The sequence below is a fragment of the Liolophura sinensis genome, chromosome 7 (genome assembly GCF_032854445.1).
Source record: "Liolophura sinensis isolate JHLJ2023 chromosome 7, CUHK_Ljap_v2, whole genome shotgun sequence".
In the NCBI taxonomy this organism is placed as follows: domain Eukaryota; kingdom Metazoa; phylum Mollusca; class Polyplacophora; order Chitonida; family Chitonidae; genus Liolophura; species Liolophura sinensis.
This window is the reverse complement of record NC_088301.1, coordinates 30,975,670-31,003,134: the sequence shown is the minus strand read 5'-3', so window position 1 is coordinate 31,003,134 and position 27,465 is coordinate 30,975,670. Positions and strand designations below refer to the sequence as shown.

The window sequence follows — 27,465 nt, the reverse complement described above, 5'->3', positions numbered from 1 at the left end:
TGTGGAAACGGAGGTTTTTTTTGGTGGAGGGGGGGGGGGGGGGGGGGGGGGCTGCCAGGCACCATACCTCAAGCAAACAACTGTTAAGCTGAACATTTAATTACAAGTTTATATTGTAGATGTCGTATAGAGCAATGTCCTTTAATTAACTGAGATCTTTGTGTCACTTATAGACAAAGGTATCACAAGATATACACCACAGTTATTAGAGACTACTGTCATATTGAGAAAGGTTTGTACTCAAAAACCTGTTTATTCACACCTGCGTCAGCAAGCCTTCATCCTCGGATATCTTGTATCTTTTCTAAACAAAACCAAAGCACAGATAGGATCCATGAACCTAACAAAATTAACACAGTATAGACTAGAATATATAGATCTAAACGTCAAGACTGAACGAATGGTTAATCCCAGTTATCACTGGGGGCACTCAATTGGTTTAGTGCCATCATTTTGCGCGTTCGGACCTAGCTTAAAAACCACATCAAATTCAGTCAAAATAAACATACTTATGTATCTCAAAAAGCTGTATTTTGTCGATCGACAACCTGGAGGGGCGGTCACATATACCCCCAAAAGAACGAACAAAACATGTCTAAGGCTTGTAAATTGGAGCGGTCTTTTTAAACTCATAAATGATATTTTACATGATACATTCCTATCCCTCATTGGGTGCTCTAGTGACAGATAACGTCGTAGGCCTACGGGGCGGTATTTTCTTCTCAGTTGCACATAAAACGTTTATGTTTCTACCAGACTGCTCCTCAAATCTAAGGGTTAACAAAGGTGTTTAGATCTTCCTTTGATCGACCAACGCGTACGTTACCAGAAAATCTTGATTTTAATCATGATTTACAATAGCGGTGCTTTGGATGTAAGAGGGCATAGCACTAAATGTCTGCACTATTTTAGGACGGTTTCTATTTGAAGAGAGCCGCTGTCGTATAAGTGAAAAATCCTTGATTATGGCGTAAACCACCAATCAAATCAAATACATTTAGTTGAAGACCAATTGTATATATGTATCAAAAGGGTACCCCACTCAATGTTTAAAAAACGTGGTTTTTGTATTTCTGTGATTTTTATAACCGAAATATCGCAGTGCAAAGCAAGCAAAGGCCCTAACAACGAGGAAATGCACCACCATGTTATACCTTTAAACCAATCAGGCATGAGCTTTTTCTATAACCATTTAACGGACGCATTTGTTTTCTCTGGATTGTGTTTCATGGTATCTGTACCATGGCCTATATCCCATGGCTCGGTAGCCAGATGTCGCTCACGCGACTACACTGCAGAGCCTCTCATAAAGCATGTGTGTTTGCGTCTGGAATTTTTGAGTAGCTATTTGTAAAAACGTTGCAGTTCACACCGGTACAATGTCCATTTTCCCCTGTATACCTTGAAATGACAGCCGGGGAATCACTGAAATAACCACGAGTATCATGCCAAGAACAAATACATTAATAAATACATAATTTGTATAGTTTTAAATTTTGCAAATATATACCACATCAACTAACAAAAAGCAGTTAGTCTTTCTGGTTTATTTTCATGCTGGACCAGTACCTTGTATATCAGCAGTACACCTCACCATAACAAAATTACACACATTACGTAATATCTGTAACAGCAAAAACGTTACAGAAGTGGTATAATTGTCAAGGTAAATGACACACTATTATTTACCGATGATAAATTCTCAATGATGTTATCTTTCCTCTAAGTTACTTTCTGTAGAAGTGAATATATTTTGTGGTACAAACCAATAATGTTTACTTTGCAATGCACATGTATAATACTGACAAATGTTTCATGTACGGACAATCACAGCTTTATATGTAACATATTTGGATTTTCTAAAAATTACATAATTACACTGGAAATATGATACCACATTGTACCGTTATTTCTCATTGGCAAAGCCGAGAATCTCGACGTTTGCACAAAAGTATGTTGTACAGCATCTCCACACATATCCATGATATAGTGTACGCCTTGGGCGTAATGTGGCACAGGAGAACATTTCAAACAGGACGATGATGTATAACACAAATCCTGCAACAGGGGAGCTGTTATTTTTCGAGGGCCTATAATTACGCAGCTGTGTGTGTAGTTCCGCCATTGTACCGCCAACTGCCGTCAATGTCACAACACCAAATCTGTACAGCTTCTATACAGTCATGGTTTAGCTATTATCATTCCCGTACCCGAGGCAATATATGAAGAATGTATTCAACCGTTCGCGGTGTTTGCATATGTCATAATGATGAGAAAAATGTTATTTAGTGAGCATTATTAACTGCTCATTATCGCCTGGACAGCTGTTCCAGTCACCTATACGTGAGAGTGAACACAGACCAATGTCAAAGCTTTCGGCAGTCCACATTCGAAGGACACATGCATTGGAGGTTTTCATTAAGAACGCACACGGTGCGAATACTTTAAGACAAGAGGCATTTGAATTTACCTATATGATTGTTAGCCAGCAATGCCACAGCTAGAAATGTCATTTGCAAATTCATAGATGAGCGCGGAACATATACAATTTAATCCATTGCCTGGACCCTGTTACCTCCCCTGATCCAACAACGCCTGGGGTTCAGTGCCTTTTACCCTCATTGCTCTACTGCCACCGTTTCATTGGCCGACACATTCGTCAAAGACTTTATGCCATCATGCGACAAATTTTGTTAGCTGCTACTTGAGAGCATAATTATCTCTGAATTTTTCTTTCAGAATGATTGGAATACCAGTGCAATGGAGACTGCACCTCGTTTTATACAGACTAATTGGAAATTCAGTGCTTTTTACTGATGAAGGACAGAACTTTTACAAGGACAAAGGCCATAGGTCAACCTAAGGACGGGTGAGTATGACAGTTATGGAACCGACAGATGTACGGCGGTTAATCTAGTAGGGGATTTGACAGCCAAACGAAGCTCTCCTGATTTAAAGTTACATTTATCAACAGCCAATGAGAAAACTTGAGCAGCAATAGTGGTAAAAGGGACATGACTTTATGTTAATCGGATCTGAACAAACGGAACGCACTGTTGGTGTCACGCGAGATTTCCAGACTTGCTGTTCATACACCACCGAGAGTGTATCACCTGATGTAGCAGACGGGTATACGTAAAAACATGTGAAGGATTGAGCTATGAAGATATGAATAGTCACCCCCACGAAGACCCACCCTGGGGACCCATGACCCTGCTGCAATCCCCTGGGACTGCAGACACAAAGGACATGGGTCTTTTAAGGTACAAGTGAAGTGTCAAATAAAGTGTGCTAAATAGAAAGCCACAAACCAAGCACGTTTTTCTCAGAATAATTCAATCGAAATTGTTTAGTGATGAAAGTGATTTGAGAAAAATTGTATAAATGTCAATTATAAAGTTTGATTCCGAAACTCATTTTTTTTACGGTCATGGTTTCATAACGGAAAGAAAAGAAGTAACTTGTTAACAAGTTTAAGGAAATTGATACGGAAAAGTTCTTTAAGGCAATTAAGTTATTTCGAGAAAATTTCGAGTTATTTAAGGATATGTCTTTTCTTTATAACACACTTTATCTGAGGTTAGACTTAAACCTAAGTCCATTCTTCCATGTCCTCAGCCCGGGGCTCTGGGTCATTCAGTTTACATGGGGGTGACCGACGCCGTCATCTGACCGGCACAGTCACTGGAATTTTCATTCTGTACAGGTAGTGTCTCCTTAAAGCCTCCATACGATACTTCTCGTACATAGCACATAGGAATTCCCTCACCCCACAGACTGCCAACACCCCTAATGGCACCCCTAGGATCACTCCACAGATCAAGAACAGAGCCCCGTGGGTATCCCGACTAGTTTGTCTGCTTTCAGCTGATTTGAGAGGATACACAGGTGGCGCGGAGTTGTACAGGCCTTGGGCGCTGACGTTGGCATGGATCACCTCGGCGTCCAGGCTGGCGTTCACATCCCTAGATGACGTGTCTGCAACACAGAATCAGGACAATGTTTAGCGAAACCGGTAACCCGGTGTCGCGTCACTCATACCCTCCGATCATAGAGCCTATATGACAAAACGACAGGACCGGAGTTGGGTGACGTCACAACGGAAACAGGTGGGTTCCCGTGTTATAAAGAAAGTGGGCACCTCATTGGTCGCTGTATATATATATATATATATATATATATATATATATATATATATATATATATATATATATATATATATATATATATACAGTCACTGGCACAGTGAAATGCCAGAGTGAAGCGACTATTTTGAGTGTCCGTCTTAAGCGTGCAAGGCATTATCACACAACAGCGATTAGATATAACATGTGACTTGGGAAATATGTGCTTAGAGATTTCACTGTATGGCCTAATAAGACCAAGGTGCAACTGCACATGTTGAACCGGCTACAATACTGATAACAGTCAATGGATGGTCTGTACGTTGACATTGTTTAGGTTGTGTACAGTGGGATTATTCCAGACATTCTGGGGTTCCTGGTCTCTGAAAAATGACCGTTGTCGTATAAGTGAAAACGTCTTGAGTATGGCACTAAACCTCAATCACATAAATAAGTAAACAAAGATAATGGAATGTTTACCCCTCAACCAAGCAATCAAACCAATTGCGACCCGAAAGTAAGAGGTCACTGTACATAGCACTGGAATACTTTTAAGTGTAAACACAATGACCACTGCAAATGGTCGGTTCGCCGTCTCAACTACATTGGATCGATCATGCATTAACGGTACTTTGGAACCATTAGAATAATGTTGAATCGGTCTGAGCCTGTACCTCGGGACAGGTAATGCGCTGTGACATTTGTCAGGGTTTGCTTGAAAGCCTTAGCACTAAAACTAGCCGAAAGTTAAAGCGGCCAGTGGGTTCAGCGGCTTTCCTTATTACCAATAGTCACCGTTATTGGGTCAAGTTTGCGATCGATTTTCTCCCGGTCCACACTTCCGTTAAATCGACAAACATGTGGTGAGCGTCATTCGTCTTTGAAATGAATGGAACTGTTATCAGCTTGGTGGTTGGACTCATACAAATACTAGTGCAGAGACTTGGACGGGGAATACAGGGCAAACTGTCAGTCCTTGTGATGCATAGCAATATAGAACAAACCCACCTTGGCTTAATCAAGCTCACATGTACCGTTAAATCTCTGAACTGAAGTGTTAGCATAGATGATTGCACACGTCCTTACAAAGCCAATCCCTATACTCTTGCTCAAGTTCGTCATTTGAACAGTGTAATTTCATCGGAAAATTCTTAATCCATAAGCGTCCGGCGCAAAACACCAATCAAATATATAAATAAATCTCAAAGCCCCAAAAATATACAGGGAAAAAAAGAAAAATTAACTGGCCTCAAAAACGAAAATGATGATTGCATACGTCCTAACAAAGACAACTGCTTTACTCTTGCTCAAGTTCGTCATTTGGACAGTGATATTTCATCGCAAAATTCTTAATCCAAAAGCGTACGGCGCAAAACACCAATCAAATATATACTATCCAAAAAAAGAAACGCATAACCCGGTTTTTTGCGGAGGTGATGCAGTCTTTTCAATTATGCATAACTAAATAAGAATTGCTATTCTGCAAATATTTTTTTACACAGATTAAGGAAGGGTCCATATCTAGACAACAAGGCCATCAACTTGAGGTAAGACACTCACAATGAGTCTCCCACTTGAGTGGAATGTCAGTATCTGTTGTGACCACCACGGGCACGAATAACAGTTCTGACACGCCTTGTCATGGACTGGATGAGACGCTGGATAGAGGCCTGGGGAATGTTCTGCCACTCCTCCTGCAAACATGCAACGTGCTCTTGAAGCGTTTGGGGTTGAGGTTGACGTTGGCGTAGACGTCGATCAAGTTCATCCCACAGATGCTCAATTGGGTTAAGATCCGGGGAACGGGACGGCCAGGGTAGCACATTTACATTGTTTTCGGCGAGGAAGTCCCTTGTGACACGTGCCGTGCGCGGTCTGGCGTTGTCCTGCTGGAACAACTCCCGCTGAACGTCAATGACAGGTAAGAGGTGTGGCTGCAGGATGGTGTCTCGGTAGCGCACGGCCGTAAGATTTCCCTGAACGTGGACAAGATTTGTACGACCAGTATACGATATTGCTGCCCACATCATCACGCCCCCTCCACCAAATCTGTCCACTTGGCGTACGCAGTTAGGGGCATAACGTTCGTGAGCACGTCTGTAAACCCGGTTTCTACCATCACGTCTCTGCAATAGGAATCTGGACTCATCACTGAACCAAATGCGTCGCCAGTTGCGTAGATTCCATGCAGTCCACGTTGTTACACCATCGGAGGCGATTGGCGCGATTGTGAGGACGCAGCACGATCCCAACATAGGGCCTCCTGGTTCTCAGTCCATGTTCCCTCAGCCTGTTCCGCACTGTCTGACCTGATATCCTCCTCAGTCCCGGTATGCTGGCTGCTGTGCTTTCAGCTGTAGCACAACGGTCACGCAAATGGAGGACCCTTATGTAGCGATCTTGGGCTGCTGTAGTGACACGTGGTCGACCTGAACGCCGACGGTCATTTGTTGTCACAGTATTGTTGTAGCGGGCAGCAAGCCGTGAAATCGTGCTCTGGCTGACGTGTAGACGCCTAGAAATGGACGATTGGGACTCTCCAGCTTGAAGTCTTCCAATGGCAATATTTCTTGTGACAGTGTCAAGACGTGGCATGTTGAATCAGCTTGAAAACACCACTTGAAAGACGCCGATTTCCGGCCCGAAGTTGCAGTTTTATAGTCACACACTGCATGCTTTCCATGCGTAAGTTCGGCATGTAAGACTGCACGTGATGCAGTGTGGTGCTGTATTTTTTACTTCTTCCAAAAACGGCCTCCAAACTCAACATTTTCAACCAAGAAATGTTTTGAGGAATAAAATGTGTGCTAACTGTGACTATTAACAATATTAAAACACATTTTGCTCATGAAATGAAGACAAAATGTATTTATTTCATTTTAAAATAAAACAAAACACCTATGCATTTCTTTTTTTGGATAGTATATAAATAGATCTCAATCCAAAAAAATATAAATGGAAAAAAAGAAAAATTAACTGACCTCAATAGCAAAAATTGTCACCAATAACGGGTTTAACACTGATTCAACTCATATAGACCATATTACATGTATATTTATTTATTTGATTGGTGTTTTACTCCGTACTCAAGAGTATTTCACTTATATGACAGCGGCCAGCATTATGGTGGGTGGAAACCGGGCAGAACCCAGGGGAAACCCACAATCATCCACAGGTTTACATGTGTATAAGTTATATACATTAGCAATAGACGATACCACTGTCTCTTTGATCAACGATTTAAATTTTCGCTTCTGTAAGTTTTGACAACGCCGTGAAGGAAAGTGATATGACGAAAGAGCATGTCGCTACTGAAGTCCAGGGTGGTTTCACGCCACTCGCCATTTTATGTGGAATGTATTGAGCGCATATGTCGTATTGTCGCCACCTCCTCCCAAAATTGCCTTGGACCAGGAATATAGCTTTACACGTACGTTCAAGAGGCGTGATTTTTTTCTGATATAATATGCTAAGAGGGGTAAAGTGAAACTACATAATAGTATCATGTAATCCTCGAGGTGGCTTTAATAAGGGTTACGCATCCTGCTCTTCTCTCACGTGATATCACATATATCTGCTTGCCTAGAGACTTGCTGGTTCCCAACGACTGATAGCACACTCCATTTTGCGCCAGTATCGATCGTTTCTACACGCCTCGATAAGGACTTATTACAGCAGAGATGTCAGGTGCGAGAGGGTATCACGATGCCAAGATAGTCATAATTTTAAAAATACCGACTGAAGTAAGGCAGATGTAGGGTGAATGCTATTTTAGGATACCTTTACCTAATAACTGTGGTTGTCTGTCCTTGGACGTCACTGACATGTTTTCGCTTTTTTTTTGTAATTAATGAATCATGCCTTTTTCATTACACATTTGGCTTCTAGTGACGCAGTTTATCTTGATAAAATATGTCTACATGTCTACCATCCTGGCCACAACCATGATGTGTAATGTCTAATTGCACGGTTCTGATTAAACACCGTACTAATAATGCTCGCATTAAAACTGGCTAATGTACTATTTAAATAATTTATTGACCAAGAGAAAATGTCACGGTGTGTAAACAAACCGAAATAACCGTTATGTTTAATGGCTGATGGAATATTCACTTGTCCCGGAGCAATACAATTAATGAAACGCCATGCAGCCATATGCCTAGTTCACAGTATTCGCTATGCAAAGGATAATGGAAGAATTTTAAAATAGTCATGCCTAAATTTTAACACGATTTCAAGTCAGGCGGCTTAATTGTCAAAAAGGAAATGCTTTGATCGGCTTTCTCCACACCTAAGTATTATTGTGTTACGTATAAGACACCAATCAAATAAACACATAATCTCTCTTCACAATAGCTCAGTTGGTTAGCGCGCTAACCAATGCGGTCGCTGTGAGTTCAAGTCCAGCTCATGCTGGCTTCCTCCCCGGCCGTAAGTGGGAAGTTCTGCCAGCATCCTGTGGATGGTTGTAAGCTTTCCCTCAGCTCTGCCCGGTAAGGTCTGACAACAACTTGCGGATGGTCGTGAGTTTCCCCTGGGGTATGCCCGGTTTCCATCCACTGGCTGCCGTCGTATAAGTGAAATATTCTCATTCTCAGTGCCCTATAGCACTACCGTCATGACAACCACATGCACACACTCACAGACACACACACACACGCACAGACCGCCAGGGGCTCCAAAACGGAGTATAGCAAAAGATATGCATGATGGTTAGATATGTGACATCAGAAATGGTCAATTTATCGTGAGTGATTGCGATTTCCCACAAGGATGATAACAAACGTGTTAATACACAGGAAAGCTATTTCATTTTTGGCATTCAGTAGCTTCAAAGGACAAGATCGACCATGTTCCTCACAGCGCATGCGTCGCCTTCTGCATTTCGCTTTAAATCACTGCCACCAATGGGCAACATCGACATTTGGAGCATGTGAGACGTGGGTTGGTTTCCTTATGTTTAGCCTCATGACTTGTCTCCTCCCTCGGAACTATATAATCAGCATTTATCAATAAAATGTTTTAGGTTTTGGTTAGAATCATGTTGTACATACTCCAGATAAAAAGAATGCATGTGTATAAAGTATTATTTGAGACAAAGGTTGAGACGGATTGTTTGTATTTTCTGACATCATTTCCTGCCTCTTCACCGTGACCCCAGTGGCCTTGGCGTTGTTCAAGATTTCTGTACACAATTTGCTATTTGTGGCAGTGATGTACAGCGAAAGGTAGAGGGCGACGCATGAGCTGTAGGGGGTATGCGACTCGTTATTGCATGTAACAGCATTAAGCAGCGAAGCCATGCATTACGGTTCAGCCAGGTCAACCGCTGACAATTTATCTACGGACGTTGCGTTTTCATATAATGGTGTGTGATGTGTCACACGCCTATAGATATTAAGAATTTATGAGAAGGAAACAGTGGTCGAAGTAAAAGACTCATATGAAAAACAAAGGCACTACAACAAGACGACTCAAAAGCCAGTGCTCAAAGTAATTAATTCATAACGCCGAAGAATACCGAATATCAGCTTACAAGCGATGTTGCAATTCACTGAATACTGTGAATCGTCAACCTGATCCCTGTCATGTCCACACTGACCACAGGTCATCATGCACGTAATATGAGATCATGTCTGCTGTCGTGCTATCATGTCCACACTGACGACACGGTCAACATACACGTAACATGAGATCCTGCCTACTGACTTGTTTTCCTGTCATGTCCACACTGACGACATGGTCAACATACGAGTCACATGCTATCGTGTCTGTTGTCATCTTTGTCCTGTCATGTCCACACTGACGACACAGTCTGCTGTCGTATAGTCGTCAAGTCACGTCCACACTGGCGACACAGTCAACATACACGTAACATGAGATCCTGTTTGCTGTCACATTTGTCCTGTTATGTCCATACAGACGACACGGTCTGTTGTCGTGTTGTCATGTCACGTCCACACCTACGACATGGTCAACATTACACGTGACATGAAATCCTGTCTGTTGTCATGTTTTTCCTGCCATCCCCACACTGGCGACACGGTCAACATTACACGCGACATGACATCCTGTCCGCTGTCGTGTCATGTCCACATTACGTCACAGTCAACATACACGTAACATGAGATCCTCTCCGGTGTCGTGTTTGTCCTGTCAGGTTCACACATATGGCACGGTCAACTTACACGTAACATGAGATACTGTCTGCTGTCGTGTTTGTCTTGTCAGGTTCAAACAGATGGCACAGTTAACATACACGTAACATAAGATACTGTCTGCTGACGTATATGTCATGTCCACACTGACGACACGAACATACACGTAATATGAGATCCTGTCTTTCGACTTGTTTTCCTGTCATGTCCACACTGACGACACGGTCAACATACGCGTGACATGCGATGCTGTCTGTTGTCATCTTTGTCCTGTCATGTCCACACTGACGATACAGTCTGCTGTCGTGTTGTCATGTCACGTCCACACTGGCGACACAGTCAACATACACGAAACATGAGATCCTGTCTGCTTTCGTGTTTGTCCTGTCAGGTTCACACTGACGACGCAGTCAAGACACACACATCATGAGATACTGTCGTGTTGTCATGTCTCGCCCGCACGGACGACAAAGTTAACATACACACACGATGAGATCCTGTCTGCTTTCGTATTTGTTCTCTCAGGTAAACACAGATGGCACGGACAATATACACGTAACATGAGATCCTGTCTGCTCTCGTGTTTGTCCTGTCATGTCCACACTGACGACATGGTCAACATACGAGTGACATGCGATGCTCTCCGTTGTCATCTTTGTCCTGTCATGTCCACACTGACGACACAGTCTGCTGTCGTACTGTCATGTCACGTCTACACTGTCAACATACACGTTACATGAGATCCTGTTTGCTGTCACATTTGTCCTGTCAGGTCCATACAGACGACTGTCTGTTGTCGTTTTTCCACGTCCACACTGACGACATGGTCTACATAAACGTGACATGAGATGCTGTCTACTGTCATGTTTTTCCAGCCATCCCCACACTGGCGACACGGTCAACATTACACGCGACATGATATTCTGTCTGCTGTCGTGTTTGTCTCGTCGTGTCCACATTGACGTCACGGTCAACATACACGTAACATGAGATCATCTCCGCTGTCGTGTTTGTCCTGTCAGGTTAACACAGATGGCACGGTCAGCATGCACATAACATGAGATACTGTGTGCTCTCATGTTTGTCTTGTCAGGTTCACACAGATGGCACGGTCAACATACACGTAATATGAGGTACTGTCTGCTGTCGTGTTGTCCTGTCAGGTTCGCACAGATGGCACGGTCAACATACACGTAACATGAGATACTGTCTGCTGTCATGTTTGTCTTGTCAGGCTCACATAGATGGCACGGTTAACATATACGCGACATGAAATCCTGTCTGCTGTCGTGTTTGTTCTGTCATGTCCACACTGACGTCAAGGTCAACATACACGTAACATGAGATCCTGTCTGATGTCGTGTTTGTCGTGTCATGTTCACATTGACGTCACGGTCAACATACACGTAACATGAGATACTGTCGGCTTTCGTGTTTGTATTGCTAGGTTCACACAGATGGCACGGTCTACATACACGTAACATGAGATACTGTCTACTGTCGTGTTTGTCTTGTCATGTCAACGCTAACGATACTGAGATATCCCCATTTCGTACTTTCTCCAGGTACAAACATTCCCCAGCCTATGCTACGGAAAAACAATTGGTTAAGTCAAGGCGACTATATAAAACAAGATTTAATCCTGGACACAAAACACTTCGATATGAAGCAAATGTATAAGGATGTGATCAGTGTGGCATATATTTTTCATGAAAATAAAACACAACTTTAAACCTGAAGACATCCCATTTCAGCACAGCCTGCAAATTTACGCTTAGTGTAGTATGCAAATGAACCGATTGTCCTGCCTTGTTGGTTTAAGTTCACGTTTTTTTGCGCTGTGTATCTGCATAAGCCTAGGTGTTGTACCCTGGAAAAGAGTCCCCAAGGTTCGGGCTGATTGCAGACTACTGTTTGCAGACACGTCTGACTACACATCGATTTCCGTTATTCAAAGCCCATGGCGTTTCCGGGAAAATATGTCTCTTAAATATGTAAAATTAGTTTGAACTCCTTATTGTATACCCTAATCCAGGCGAACATTTCCAGCCACGTGTGTCTAATGAAAAATAGCAAACTATCCTTATCACAATGGGTTTTTTTTCAATTTTGCTACACATGTTTGGTGACAGATATGTGTGTCTAATGAAAAATAACGTTCTCTCGGGGTCTTCATGATATTTTTCCTCGTGCCATAAATTTGTGGAATGAATCCATGTAAAAGGCCAAGATAAGCCGAGCTGAGTACGTGCCCCAAGAGTTGGGCTGAATTTTACAGCCTGACAGTGTCTGTCTGTGGATGAGATGCGAAAAGAATCACACCTTAGGGAACATTAGTCTAGTGATAATAAACTGCCATGGGAACTTGTTGCTCTGTTTGTACTTCAGTTTCACACTGAAATAAGCCGCCATTTGCCTACCCCCTGCGGTTATTCACACAGCTTCTGGTGAAGCTGCCTAGGCAGCCATTGGAGGATATGTTCATTCTTATTCCAAGGAAATATCATTTCGCTTAATTTAACTTATTATTCTATTAACTTTGCACAGCAAGTGCAATAATACCTCAGATACATGCCTCTGTCGTCGACTTTAGAGTCCATGGGCTTTTGGAGACGTGGTGCAAGATGAAAAAGCATGTGCCATACGCTTTACTCAATTTTATTCATTCTGTTCATTCTGTTCAAGTCTTATTCACTGATTACAGAAGTATATATTGGCGACGTATTAAACATTAATACGGCTGCAAAGCAAGTTTCTCGGAAAATAACGGTGGGAACGAAGGGTTTTAGCTCAGCAAGTCATGCACCGTGTCACTGTTTGAAATGAAGCAAACAAATAACAAAGTGAAAGAGCAAAACAAAAAAATATAAAGAATGATTTGTTCTCGAGGCTGTGTCGAAAATTGTCACTTATTAAGACAATGATCCTGGATGAATGTATCAGGATGCTATTTTCTGACGTCCACTTCCATCAAACCACATGTATGCAGTAAACAGCAAGAAAATAAATAAATAAATAGATAAATAACACACTTACATATGAAATGTATTCCAAGCGCTAACAGCCACTTGATGAGAAATCGTCTAGCGTCTTCCAGCGCTGTCATCCTTCTCCACGAATCCATCGGCGATGCTGTCAACCTATCCGTGTCATCAATTTCTGTAAAGCGACGGAGTCGTTATTTGACTTGGACGACAAAATTTCGACAAAAAGACCGCCTGATGCCTATAACAACTTAAGCACAACCACCAGTCCCAATAAAATTTCTCTAAGAAAACACTTGTTTTACATGTTAAAATGCATGCCACATATACCAGAATGCCACATGCTTGAACTCTAAGGAGGGATTGTCATACTGTCGTCACATTAGAAATGCTTGGCTTATTCAGCTCAGCTTTACTCACTTTACAAATTAACCACGTGCAGGATTGGAAAATCTATGTCCTATCCCCCAAACGACCAGTAACCACTAGCACTTCATAGGTCAATGCAAGTCTATACATCCATGGGCAGGGAGGGGCGGGGACGTACGGTGGATAAGTAACGGTACACAGCAAGTCATATCAGCAACAAATCGATAACTCGTCAACGAGACCATGCACTGTCAGTTCATGGCATAGGAGATGTTATTGTCATTTGTAAAGGATTCCGTTCTCATTTCGTCTCACCTCTGTGTGCCTGGTTATCGTCACCAAGCAGAACTAAACCCCGTGCGCTGGTCTGGCCCGTCGTCCAAGATACCATCCATCTACGTCCGTACACAAGCCCTATAACGATTACATTCATAAGCTCCCGGAGCAATGTCATTATTGGATGTCCAGACATCCCCTGAGAACTTACTCTTAGTGCAAAGTTCTGATATTTTTGTGAAGCTGTCGATTAAACTCAAATTATAATTCACTGCATCATCGGAAGACATTGTCTATTATGTGAAATTTATTTTTATTTATTTTTACTGAGTGGCAGCAGCACTTGGCGACATGAACTCGCCCTGCCACAAGGTGACACAGTATACGTTCACACACCTAATGACTCATCCTCTGACGATTGTAATAAAATTGGTAAGTCCGACGTTAAACCTGAAGAATTCATTCATTCATTCAGTCGAAGGCGCTATCATACAATTATGATTTCTCATGAAATACACCCGACCCATTATACATGAATACAGTAAGACATGACTCATTTTGGCGCGTGACAGCTTGTGATCAATGGAGCAATGCAAAATACTTAACATTGACGTTATTCCTCCTGTATATAATTTACAGTTCAGTATTATCTGTAACTGCGAAAACAGTGGACAAACTATGTTTAGCCTAATAATCTGGAAATATTGCAAAGACGCGGAGTTCGCTTTTTAATTTAAGCCGCGTCTTCCGCGATCTCCGCTCCCCAACAGATCCCGCTGAACCGCTTTGTTAAAACCGCGCTCTCGGCAGTATCATGGTCGCGGTCAAGAATGGACCCTATCAGCCACCAGGCGTGACCTCTATCTACCAAGACAGGATGTAACAGCACTGTAGATACTACTGCTTGACGCATTTGCTACAGCATTTCCCTGGCCCGTGCGTTGACGAATGCGTTTACCTTTGTGATTCTAAAACCCCATCAATCTACCCCAGCAATAAATACTCGTCCGATGCGTTAGAAATGGAACGTACTCCGCTCGATATCGGGTTACGCGTTCGCTTTAAACAATCGCAAAGGAAACTGGAGATCATGGAAACTCTCCAGGAAATTTATGTGATTTTCATTCTTGGAAGAATTATCGGACGAGTTATCGAAACTACAATCGCGTGTCCGTTGCAGTACAACACAATAATTGACATCTTTTATGACGATGTAGAGCACGTGACATCAGCACGCTCCGGGCTGATTTTAATTAAGCACAGTTGTTAGGAAGTCTTACGACACAGGAAACACACCTGTTTCAACAGTCAAGCTAATCAAGTTGACAGGTGTAATTAGAAAACGCGAAGTAAGGTGGATATTAGCATCATAACTGGCGAATATAACGTGACAAAGCATATTCCTGATGACGTGAAACTCTACACCACATTTATAGGTAGAGCTTCCCATACTAATCCATCCGATGTGATCTAACGAAAACAACACTGAAAGCAAGGCTGTAGGTTACACGGGCGCAGTTCAAGCAAATGTGTTCAAGATTTGCTTCCGAACTGAAGAGTTAAGGAGCACTGAATTGGGGAATATTGCCACACAGACATTTTAGGTTGTTGATACAGAATAAATTTCTGCACTATTAATCACGTCTTTGGCGACCTCCGCGCCCCCACAGATCACACAGAGCTGCTTTGTTAAAACCGCGCTAAGGGCGAGGTAAAAAAATGGACGCTATCAGCCACCATAGCTATAGAGCTTTCTGATACAATAACAATGCTGTGGAACGTGTACTTGGTTACACATAGCCCTGAGGTATACACGCAAGCTCATCTGCATCATCTGTCTTTAACTTTGACTAGGTGAAATGCAGTCATTTACAAGGCACAGGGCGGTGAAATGAAACTTACTAATACAGTTCCGGTGCATAGCGATCAAATATTTAGCCCTTTTATAAACAATGAGCCGGGAAATGGAACATCTTCACATCCGGTGACTCATGTCGTCTACTTAATCGTAAAATTCCATTTTAGTGTACAGAATTTGAGGTTTATTCATTAGCTTTCTGTTGAAAGTTCTCATGCAAAGAGAACGTTGTAGGTGTCAAGTTTTCAGAAAGATAACCCGATGGATAGAAAACATAAATGGCAGTCAGACAGCCCACGCAATGGTTCACATACGAAATAACGAAGTACCAGCAGGACAAAGGTCATGATGCAATGCGTGCATTGCCGAATCATGTGATAATATTCATCAGTTCAGTTATAACTTTGACAGTTGTATCTGAATATATGTATTTGATATAGCCTCGGTCAAGGAATCCGAGAGATTCCCCACCCCACTTCTTGGAGTACAGATCTGAAACTAGTAGCTTACTTCGCTACAACCTGTTGAACAATAATTAGATGAGATAAAATGAGCACCCTCAAAAACCGGTGAAGAGGTGTTTTTTCCGATGGGCCTATTTAACTACAGTTGGAGTGTGTAGCGTCATCTTGTGTTGAAATAATAAAACGTATACATGGATGAAACACGCATAGTTTGCCAGACAGTTTGCAGAAAGGAAGGGAAAAATGTCAAGTGAAATGTTTGGACTTTTCTTTAATCCGATAAGGGTGTTCTGCTATATTTACTTTTTGTTAAGCACGGACCTTTCTGCAGTAAGCCGGTACGGGTCATCACTTGATTAATGAGTTCGCCATGAAAATGCTAATGGCAACTTAAATAAATAAGGCAGAATAATTTGTCGAACTGACAACCTATACCTGACGATCCCTAACTCTCAACTCGCCTGACGACTTTAACTTGACGACCCCGAGCTGTAGACTCTCTTTCTGTAGTCAAATCTGGTTTCTAAACACATACTATACGAATTATTACGCCAAGTCGACATTACCGTCTCAGTCTCATTAGGTTACACCGTTCATCGATGGTTTCTGGTGTCTGTCACGGACTAATATATCCTTAGAGTTTGCAATTTTAAATATTAGATTTTGTCAGTTTTTCTCTTTTTTTTTCTGGTACAACCCTCGATTTCACTTTAATGTAGGTGGAACTGTAATCGAACATTCCGTGGTTTCAAATTACAGACGATTTCTTTGGTTAAATTGCTTGCTTGTTTTGACGGTAGTTCCAGGCTGAGGGATAATTTTGATCAGTGACAAAGCAGGATGAAAGTGACATTAACCAATGGAATCGTTTAGAATTTAAAAGAGCAGAATGTCCAAACTCCAACACACGAATATTACCAATGGCGGACATTCGCTCCTCGTCACGTTGTATGTGTTAGAGACCCGGCTGGAATATGGGTAGCTAAGATTCCCTGTGCTGGCGACAAGTACCTGACGACCCCAAACTGTCCATTTTCAGATGACGACATGTACCTGACGACCCTAAACTGTCAACTTTCAGATGGCGACATGTAACTTAGGACCCCAAACTGTCGACTTTCAGATGGCGACATGTACCTAACGACCCCAAATTGTCGACATTCAGGTGGCGACATGTACGTGACGACCCCAAACTGTTGACTTTCAGAAGTTGACATGTACCTGACGACCCCAAAGTGTCGAATTTTAGCTGTCAACTTGTACCTGACAACCCCATACTATCCGCTCCTCTACACTCTCTAACGCCCTCTATAAGCTAATAACATTCAGACCGTTTTGACGCACAGCCTCTAACCAAAGTGAAAGCAAAGACAAGGGTGTGATAAATGGTTTACACAAAACAGGTCAATTACGGCCACTTGGATATGTTTACCTTTTACAGGGTTTTATTCCGATTGTTTCCACTTGTGTAGCCTTGACATCCTACTTTTATACTACTTCCTCAATGGATAAAAGTTACCAATAAGAAGTAAAAACGTAAGTGACATTTGCATGGCTTTGTCACAAGTTCTTGAGAGTCAGTGAATCTACGTGTTGTGGTTATAAACAGTTACAAAAGAGCACAGTACAATTCTAAAAGAACCAGGGGCCGATTCAACAAATTTGTGACTTATGTCAAAATTTGAAATGCTGTCTTAAAGCTTATTTTTCGGCTTTAGAAATTTAGAATTTTGTCCACCTTCAATAACATCCATGTTATCTTAAAAGAGATATGTCTAAGTTTCATCTTCAAACAAATGAGCATTGCGAAGAGGTTTTGAATTTTGACTTACGTCTCGAACGGCTTTGTGGAGTCGGCCTCAGATCTGTATGACAACGTGTAAGAAAATCAACGCATCATCTCACGAAAGGTGTATTGTTATTTACGCTTCGTATATGAGTCATCGCTATGAGTCCTTTATTAAATTTAAGTCGCCGTTGTTTATCTTTGAGGTGACCTTCTGCACATGACATCAGCATTCTCAGGACTAATTGTAATTAAGCACAACTGTTAGGAAGCCTTACGGCATAGGAAACATAACTATTTCAACAACAGACCTAATCACCTTAACAGGTGTTGTTCTTTCAGTTAAACGTAGAAACAAAAATGTCTCTACGTTAAGACTCTACCCAGAAAAGTGGAAGACTGACGTTGCACGATGATATAATACAAAATGTATATTTACAGCCTGACACCTATCTTTGAACTGAACGTTAGGGGGTTTATCTATAAAGCGTTCTGTGGTCTATCTATAAAGGATTCTGAGTTTTATCTACAAACATTCAGTGGTTTATCTATAAAGGTTCTGTTGTTTATCTATAAACGTTCTGTGGTTAATCTGGACGTCCTGTGGTTAATCTGGACGTTTGATGGTTTATCTGAATTTTCGGCGGTCTATCTATAAAGGATTCTGAGGTTTATCTATAAACAATCAGTGGTTTATCTGAACGTTCTGTAGTTTATCTGAACGTACTGTAGTTAATCTGGACGTTTGATGGTTTATCTGAATTTTCGATGGTTTATCTATAAACGTTCTATGTTTTATCTATATACTTTCTGCGTTTATCTATAAACGTTCGGTGATTTATTTGCCTCCTATTTTTCATTTTATTTAATCCGGCGGTTGTATCGCAAACTATGTTATTTGCTATTTATTAAAAATTTACAGATATCTTCAATTATTTTATGACATGATCAAATTATTTACACCTATCTCCGATAAATGATTTCCAGACAGCGTAAAATAGAGCTATTTGTATATCTATCAGTTATCTTGATGATTAACGATGATATCGTTTGATGATTTGAGCATATTTGGTGATATCATTTAACATGGCGGCTATTGAAGAAAGCGTAAATGATTGCTCCCTGTAACTAACACCCCTCTCTACCACCCCACCCCTCCAGCTTGAGGCAGATGGCGTTTTGTAGGGGGCTGCATGTGACGTCATCACCTTGGCAGAACAATGGCCAGGTAGCCATATTGGAGACCTATTAACATGGGCTGCTATGGCCAGAACACGCCAATATGGCTACCCTAAGTAGATCATGCAACCCTTCTGTTGCAACAACAACTCAGTTCAACATGACCGATGCAGTGCAGCCTGCTTTCTTAGGAGTTAGAAGAACGTGATGTCTTAAGATTGCCTTCTGGTGGCAAAGATCTTCATAAATGTGCATACCATTTTTCTTAAAGCTTCTGAGAGGAGCTGCTTACGTTATCGCGCAATTTCACGGTAAGGGACGAGTCAATAATGTGCTCTTTGCCCTGTCAGCTATAGCTGTGAAAATCGTTTCATGATATCTTTAGATCATATGGAGATTTGTGCAGACGATTTGATCATATCATCAAATAACTGAAGACATCTGTAAATTGTGAACAAAACGGCTTGTCATACACACGAACTACATGTAGTGTGTGCTTAAGGAACATTTTTAACAAGGACAAATTCACAAAATGGTAAAAGGTAGCGGTACATAGGATGTCAAAAGTCTGACTGACTGACCGGCCAATAGCTGGAAGATTGACACACAGACAGGGCGACGTATAATATTGAGCAGCATGTCGTAACTAAAAAGGTGTTTAATAATGTGAGGTTACATTTCCATTAACTATCTTGCGAACATTCTGATAAAAAATTAATGAATGTATGGGTGTTCAAAAGCAATTTCAAAGGGCATTCGAAAACTCTGGATCTGAAAAGAAAATCGTGTGTTATTTTCCTCGTCAGAAAATGTACCTAAAAATAACAATCTTAACTACCTGTGAAAATAGCTTGTGAAGGCCATTATCCCTATTTTTTCACAAAAATTATTTTGTGAGGTTTTGTAAACCTGATGTATGTTTACTGACAAAACATATGCATTTGTTTGAGTAGCCTAGTATAATAACACCGTATCGCTGATTCTCGACTATTAACTGTGTAATCGACACAGCTGTCTGCTAATGAATACAATAGCGCTGTACACAGTCAGCAGACTGAGTCTGGTCACTGAGACTAGACTGGAAATCGATGTCCTGTAAACATTCTAACAGTAGGCCATGACAACTTGTACAAAAACACTCCGTTTGCGCAGTCCATATAGCAAACACATTTCATCGATCCAGTTCTTTGATGCGCTAAAAAAAAATGAAGTTTTCCCTCTGGTCTTTCAAAGGCACATGGAAGGATCGATCTACAGTGAGATATTTCTTGTTATACGAGGTCCGTCACTGCGGCTGTGAATGAAGATATCAAATTGAAATCTACAATAAATCAAATGCACAGTGTACAAATACGCAGCATATTCAAACTGTATTGGCCATTTGTAATGGGATATAGGATATTAGGTGCCTTCGGATTCTCTTGGGGTGTTATAGTTGGGAGTGGGTGGAAGGGGCGTTCAAAGCCTTAGGCTTGGCATCAGACCCGACGGCGGCTTTGTGTTGGCAAGTTTGCTACGTAATTACCAGGTTGCGCTGGTCCATCCAGAATGCAAATACTATAATAAAATTATCTTGACGTATGTATCATCGCGTAAAAATGAATAATAACTTGAATATTTTATGAACAATTTTCATCCTCTGGTCATGCAGGTGAACAAAAGGTGATATAGATCTTATTGGGGCAGTTGAAGATATCTAACATTCCAGAGAAAATGTTTCCTGCGTTTTACGTCTGAAAACACGAAGAACGTTTAATGTTTCAATGCGCATGGGATATACTATAGCCTAACGGCATTGGCTGGCTACAACCGGAGACCGGGGATTAACATATGGGTGGACCATACTCACCCAGATGTACATAGTGTAACGGTTATGTGTTCTAGTTCATCACCATTGTGGGCAGGGTTTGCCTAAAATTACCTTATTTTGCAAGCCAATTATTTCTGTAACGCCACATCATTTGACATACAAGTTTGGGTGATGTAAAAACAAGACGGTAAACAGGCATAAAATGTTAATGTATAGAACACGCACAGTGATTTTTGTGTCATTTGCCGTGTTTCTAATTTCTTTAAAAAGATGATATTTCGCCAAATCATTGCGGATTCTGTCAAATGTTTACACTCCCAACATTGTCAGGTACTGTATATACAACATGTATAATTGCAGATTTGCATTTCCGTATGCTCCGGGAAAATGTCAGCAGTTAAACCATAATCTCAGACTAGTCAACACTGAATCAGGAATCAAAAATGACAATTGTAAAATGCATTTTTGAGATTCATATATTGCAGGCATTTGCACAGGGAGACATCTGGTGCTGTACTGTGAATCACTCATTGGAAAACATTCCAGCAAATAAATAGACTGTTTGTCCAAAACACCAGTGGCGTGTTGCTTTGTTGGGAAGCAACTTGATCACCAAGATTTCACGTTGTTTTCCGTGCACATAATTGATCAGATTCAGGATGACTAATTGAGCATATGTCATTAGACACGTCAAATACCGCCCACAAACCCTACATACTGCTGGACTGGAAAAAATTCGATGCTCTTTTTGTTGTTCAATTTGCTTGAGCTTCTTCTGTGGCATGTACTCCAACATCATAAGGTGAAGTCATTCAGTGAGGAAATAACCCACCATTGCGGGAACGGATGTGGAAGATTTCATTTAAAATCTCCACTTTCTTTCAATACAATGAGTATTTTTAATGAAATCAACTGCACGCATGGTGGTTTTCATGAGTGTATCCGGACCGCTGTGGGCGATCTGGCGTGCTTCGAATGATGCACAGTTTAGTCTTGACAAACTGCCATCCTAAATGGATGGTAATATGGCTGCAAAGAAGAACGGGAGTATTTTCCCAGAAAGAAAACAGTCAGGGGTGACAATTACCGATTCGTCTCACGCTGATGTAATTGCAAGAGGAGGTTGTGCTGCATCACGCTATCCCTTAATGTCACAAAATGACGTAGGTGCCACTCTAGATTGCTTTTTCGTGTTAAAATGTCCAGTTAACAATCAGTCTATCGTAATGAGAATAGATGTAAACATGTGTTTCCTAGAGAAACTCAAAAGTTGTCATGCATATTTTTCCTCACTACTCTGCATTTCATGGTCTATGTCAGGAAGGCATAAAACAATGTTCCACATACAACTATGTATTTATAATTTATTGCCAAGTATTAATGACATGCTACCAAATGTCTACAATATCGGTGCAGGGATATTTGTTGACAGGCTTGGTAATGTTCTCGTTTTGGAGTAAGGTCGTTATTGGAAAGTTTCTAACATTTTAACAGTTTACTCTAGACCGCTGTTTGAAGACCTTCTCGGCTTATAACTGGGTCTACATCCTGTACAAACACTGTCGACAAATCAGTTGAAGTGGCTTCTATCGATTTTCGGTGGAGATATTGCGCTGTAATTTGTCTGAAATTGCTTCACCCTATGGGAAAAACGGTTTTGTAATTCTAGTTCACAATACATGTTCTCACCGCGGGCTAGACAGTGGGTCTTAACTTTGAGGTGAGCCTTAGGATAAAAAGTGATATATAGAAGACGGAATTTTACGGAGAAATTTAATTATTGCTCAAGATCTTTGGACGTAGCGATGCTTTTGGGAGCTTACGGAACATTAAGTTGATCACGCATAAACGTGTACACATGGATTGTACAAAAGAGTTTTTAATTACACTTAAACATAATTTAGCAAACATATCCACCGGGATTTGTTAAGTCTGCCATAGCTAACAACAATGTACGTAACTGAAGTTCATCACAAAAACTTAATTTCAAGTCTATTAGCTGTGGCCTCTGTGTCTAGTATGGGGCTGAAATAGTCTAGTATGTGACAGTTGTTCCACATATTAGGTGTTTTCCATCTCATTAAATTAAATTACCGTGACTGCCATATTTACTACATATTCACATACTTCATGTGCCTTTCTTCCTAGACAATTTCATTTGGTACATGTAGTTAAAACAAGCATTCAAATGCGTTGTCGGTAAATTCGAACTTCGTAGTTAGGATTTCCTCATGTCGTCCTTAATTCGTGTAAATATAAGCCTTTTTGTACAACACAGTTTCATCTGGTGTTTAAAACGACCAGTTAAATGCGTCGTCGGCAAATTCAAACTTGATATTCAGGATTTCCTGATGTCACCATTCACACATGTTCTGTCTCATATAACAAATATATGCAAATCCACGATTCCAATGAATAAGACTGAAAGCTTAAGAGCAAAGGAAGCGAAGAATATAACTGGAGTTATTTGGGAAGATGGGTGGAAACAGACCTGGAAGGTCACAGGCATTTTTTTCTGACAAGCTTGGTGACTCAAAAAATCAACTTTTAATAAGGATTTCTTACTAGCTCATGAGATGCGCCATGTTAGAGCAATCGGATACAAAATGTTGCGTCACTCGTACCCGGTGACGTAAGCGGAAACACCGCGTCCTTGGGTAATAGTAATGGCTCATGCCTGACTGGTTAAAACTAATATCTCTAATATATGTGCAACACCACAAGAATAAAAAATTACGCATTTTTAACTTCCTATGGGATACTTTATGCATGCATGTATGCATTTAGTCTGGTGTTATCTTTTCTTGTATTGAGCGGGTTGATCAAATAAAGCCCCTGGAACACTGGAGGATGGAGATACTGTATGGTAACCGTAACTAACATAAAGGACTACAGCACAGTAAAACCTGTGCAGCGACGACAGCGTGACAATTGGCTTGAAATTTACAACAAAACACCAATCGCCAACGGCGAAGGAAGAATCGTAAGAGCAAGTCTGTCTTTGTCTATGGTAGCCCTTTAAGATCTGTTCAGACGGATAAAGACAGGAAGTGGAAACGGACTGTCGACTTACCCTTTTGGGACTTTCCACCTATATCTAAAGGTAGTAATACATTGTAATGCTAAGCAAATCTGGATGAGAAACGCCTCCTCTATTTATTATTTTTGCTCTCTGCCTTAATTCTACTTCGAATTTAGCTTATGTTGAGTACTAGGCGATACTCTGTTGAATGGCAATATTAATCTCTCAGGCATGACTTTTGAGTGGATTTTATTTGAGATGGTGATACTCTGAGTAAATGTAAATGACCAACCTATGTAATAATGCGTTGCTTTATGATTATTTGCTTCCTGTGTCCACGCAGCATTTCATAACTAGTGGACTAAAACTGTAACCGTGTCCCAGCCATAGCTCAGCCATCACGCCCCAGACAGAGATTTAGCTTAATTGCTGAGGGTAAATGTCGTCCTTATATATACCATCACGTTCATAGTACTCCCCTAATCTCCGGAATTGCCATTGTAGCATAATTGCCCTGTATAATAATGATTACATCAGGGGACAGGATTGCCGTCGGATAGACTAATCTAGGTTACACACACGGATCGGGCGGAATGAAGCGGGCTATGATGCAATACAAAACAATGCAATATTTCCGCAAAATAAGAAGATAAATTGTACAAATTTGCTACGGTTTATACAGCATAATTCCCCATAGACAAGTAATCGCGTTATCTAGTATATAACTACCAAGGCATTGAATTAAGCTTCATCGTGCTACTGGGGGCCTCCGTGGCTCAGTTGTTTAGCGCGCTAGAGCAGCGTGTCCACGCGCGCTGTGAGTTCAGTTCCAGCTCATGCTGGCTTCCTCTCTGGCCATGTGCGGGAAGGTCTTTCAAAAACGTGCGGATGGGTGTGGGTTTTGCACGGGCTCTGCCCGGTTTCCTTCCGCCATAAAGCCGGCCGCCGTCGTATACGTGAAATATTCTTGAGTACAATGTATAACACCAATGAAATAAATAAATAAATCACCGTGCTGTTGTAGTGAAACAATTTGAAAATACATAACAGACAACCATTGGTGGTTATTATTAAAGGAAAACAGGTTTATCAGATGACAAACCACGTGACAATTGCCCAGAACAGAACACATCTTTACCTCTCATAAGTACAATGTTTGTCTCAACATTTTATCCTTGAATTATTCAAGAAAAAAACAAAACACAAACACTTCTATGTTAGGTGTTTTCAATGTTTATATAATCACACTACCGCACCAATAATTGTTACGATACATGCGCATTGCCAACTGTCGCTGTTTAGGTTGTAGCTTTAAGTCAGGAGGTTTATCAACTAAAGTCAGTGGTTTTCGTCGGGCACTACGGTTTGCTCCACCCACAAACCTCTACCCCGTTTGGTCCTCCCACAAACCCGTCGTGTAAGTCAGGTATTCTTCAGTCCGGTGCGTTACCCTCAATGAAATGCAGACATCAATCTCATGGATGGCAAGCCCACTGCTATGGGATCTTTATTTTGCTTGATTGGTGTTTAACATCGGACTGAATAATTCTTCACTTATATGGCAACAGACAGCGGAGTGCCGGAGTAAACCGTAAACCACTGACCGATGTATAACGAACTTACTCAAAAGCAGATGTCAGCAGCTAATGAGTTTCCGTTGGTACGCGGTATACGTAACTGTTCGACAGTAAGTAGTATAGGGTCGCTTGGCATTTCCTCCTCAAGGTCGTCAATGCTAAAGTTAAACCACTGGATCGGTCCTCTACTAACATTGCCTTAGTAACAACGGGATTAAAGACAGACTTTTATGAGATTTGAGGCAAACAGCAGTTAAACCAAAGCCCAACATTAATGCAATATGGTCACACAAAACCACAAAATAAAGGGACAAGTGACACTTTACCGTAGAGGCGGTTTTATTCTAAGATGGCTTAACTGACCACACCCTTGAGAATGGCGACTTGAAGGAACCAAACAAGAATTGGAAGAAATCTGTCTGGCACTTGCTTGTGCATTATTTTGCGGCTGACAGCTCATGTATATGCTGATGCCTGGATATATTATCTTCTCTCTTGAACAATTTGAATGTGATATATGAAGTAACGAGACACAAAAACCAGAAATCCACTCATCAAAACAAATTGTTTCAGTTGACATAAAATGTATAAACACGGATACATTTTAAATGTGGAATTCATTTTAGCTCTAAATGAGATTTGTATTGTTAATTAGAAAATATGAAATACTCACTTCACCAGGGCCCTCTCTACGTTATTTCCACGCTCTTATCGCCTCTCTGGTACATCTACTTCTTTTGTGTTATCCATATAATGTCATCTGATTTGTCGTCTACAATGAAGTAAGATTAAAATTTGCAGTCTGGCACGCTGTAAAGGCCCAGTTATGGCGTGCTTTCATTGCAGGTACCATTGCATTCCAGACTGAGATTACATTAAGCCGAGACCTAGTTGATGTGGAATCAAGGACTTTTATATCGGCACACTGCAGACACTCGTCAGCTCAACTCCGACTCCGTGTTGAAGCATTTTATAGCTTATTGATTGGTAGCGGTAGGTATGTCAAAGCTGGCTGCCATCCGTCGTGATGAAACCATGCCATCAGCTCGGCTTGTGACAGGTCAGCAAATCACTTCCCTCCGTTCCGCGAACTCCTTCCGCGCCATTGTCATACACGGTCCTCGCAAGCGATTCCGGTCCACATTAGCCGTCCCGGCGCTACAGTCTGGCATTCCGAAAATGTCACAGTCCAAAACAAAGTCCGCCTTTCCGCACGAAGCCTGTATTCACCTACAAGTACATGACTGCGTCGCGACCTGCGGAATTGGTTGCGTTAGACAAATGCCTAAACCAACTGCCTTAGTTTCGTCGCACATAAAAACAACCATCCAGCGTTATGTTGTGTGTACACTTGGGCGCTTTTCGTAAAATCTTCTCCAGGAAGCAAACAGTGTATATAGCCTGTGAAAATATACACGAGAAGTCTTCATTTGTAAGCTGCAGGTGTAAAAAAACCTGAACTAATTATGTCCATTTCTTTGTGCCGGTCTCTTAATACAGAGAAAGAATCACGGTAATGAAAATATATATGAAAAGCAACAGGTGCATGTGAAGCGCAAGCTCAATATTCAGGACTGCTAAAGACAGTTATACTTAAGCACCTAATTGTGGCCATGCGGTAAGCAATAGGCAAGCAAAGCGAAACATGATTACATACTGTCTTTGGCTGAGTTTCTTGCCTCAGCCGATGAGATCGCAGGCTCGAATCCAATTCTCGCTGGAAACACAGACATCTCCTTTATAGTGTATGTATTCTAAAATTATCATTTTAATAATATTTTGTACGCTTTCTATTAACATTTCTTTCATTATCAGAATGTCCCTGTTTCGACAGTCGAATCTCAACGTGGTGTATGGG

General features: G+C 41.3%; 1 protein-coding gene across 2 annotated transcripts; it reads right to left on the bottom strand.

Annotated features, from left to right (window-relative positions):
* Positions 1–1,219: 1,219 nt before the first annotated feature.
* LOC135471546 (uncharacterized) lies at positions 1,220–26,584 on the bottom strand. 2 transcript variants are annotated; one of them, XM_064750815.1, is made up of 4 exons: positions 26,281–26,584; positions 13,951–14,049; positions 13,319–13,441; positions 1,220–3,978 (listed from the first exon to the last, which is right to left on the bottom strand). In XM_064750815.1, the coding sequence occupies exons 2-4, from the start codon at positions 14,024–14,026 to the stop codon at positions 3,665–3,667; spliced, it is 513 nt and encodes a 170-aa protein (XP_064606885.1). In that variant the 5' UTR covers positions 14,027–14,049; positions 26,281–26,584; the 3' UTR covers positions 1,220–3,664. The 2 variants fall into 2 exon arrangements, with proteins under 2 accessions (XP_064606885.1, XP_064606886.1); XM_064750816.1 differs by lacking the exon at positions 13,951–14,049.
* Positions 26,585–27,465: the final 881 nt, after the last annotated feature.

Excerpts from the sequence above, each read along its gene's own strand:
- LOC135471546 (XM_064750815.1), bottom strand. The coding sequence starts at position 14,026 with ATGGTATCTTGGACGACGGGCCAGACCAGCGCACGGGGTTTAGTTCTG. Across the intron at positions 13,442-13,950 it reads CGATAACCAGGCACACAGAG|AAATTGATGACACGGATAGG; the intron begins GTGAGACGAAAT and ends GTCGCTTTACAG. Across the intron at positions 3,979-13,318 it reads GCTTGGAATACATTTCATAT|ACACGTCATCTAGGGATGTG; the intron begins GTAAGTGTGTTA and ends TCTGTGTTGCAG.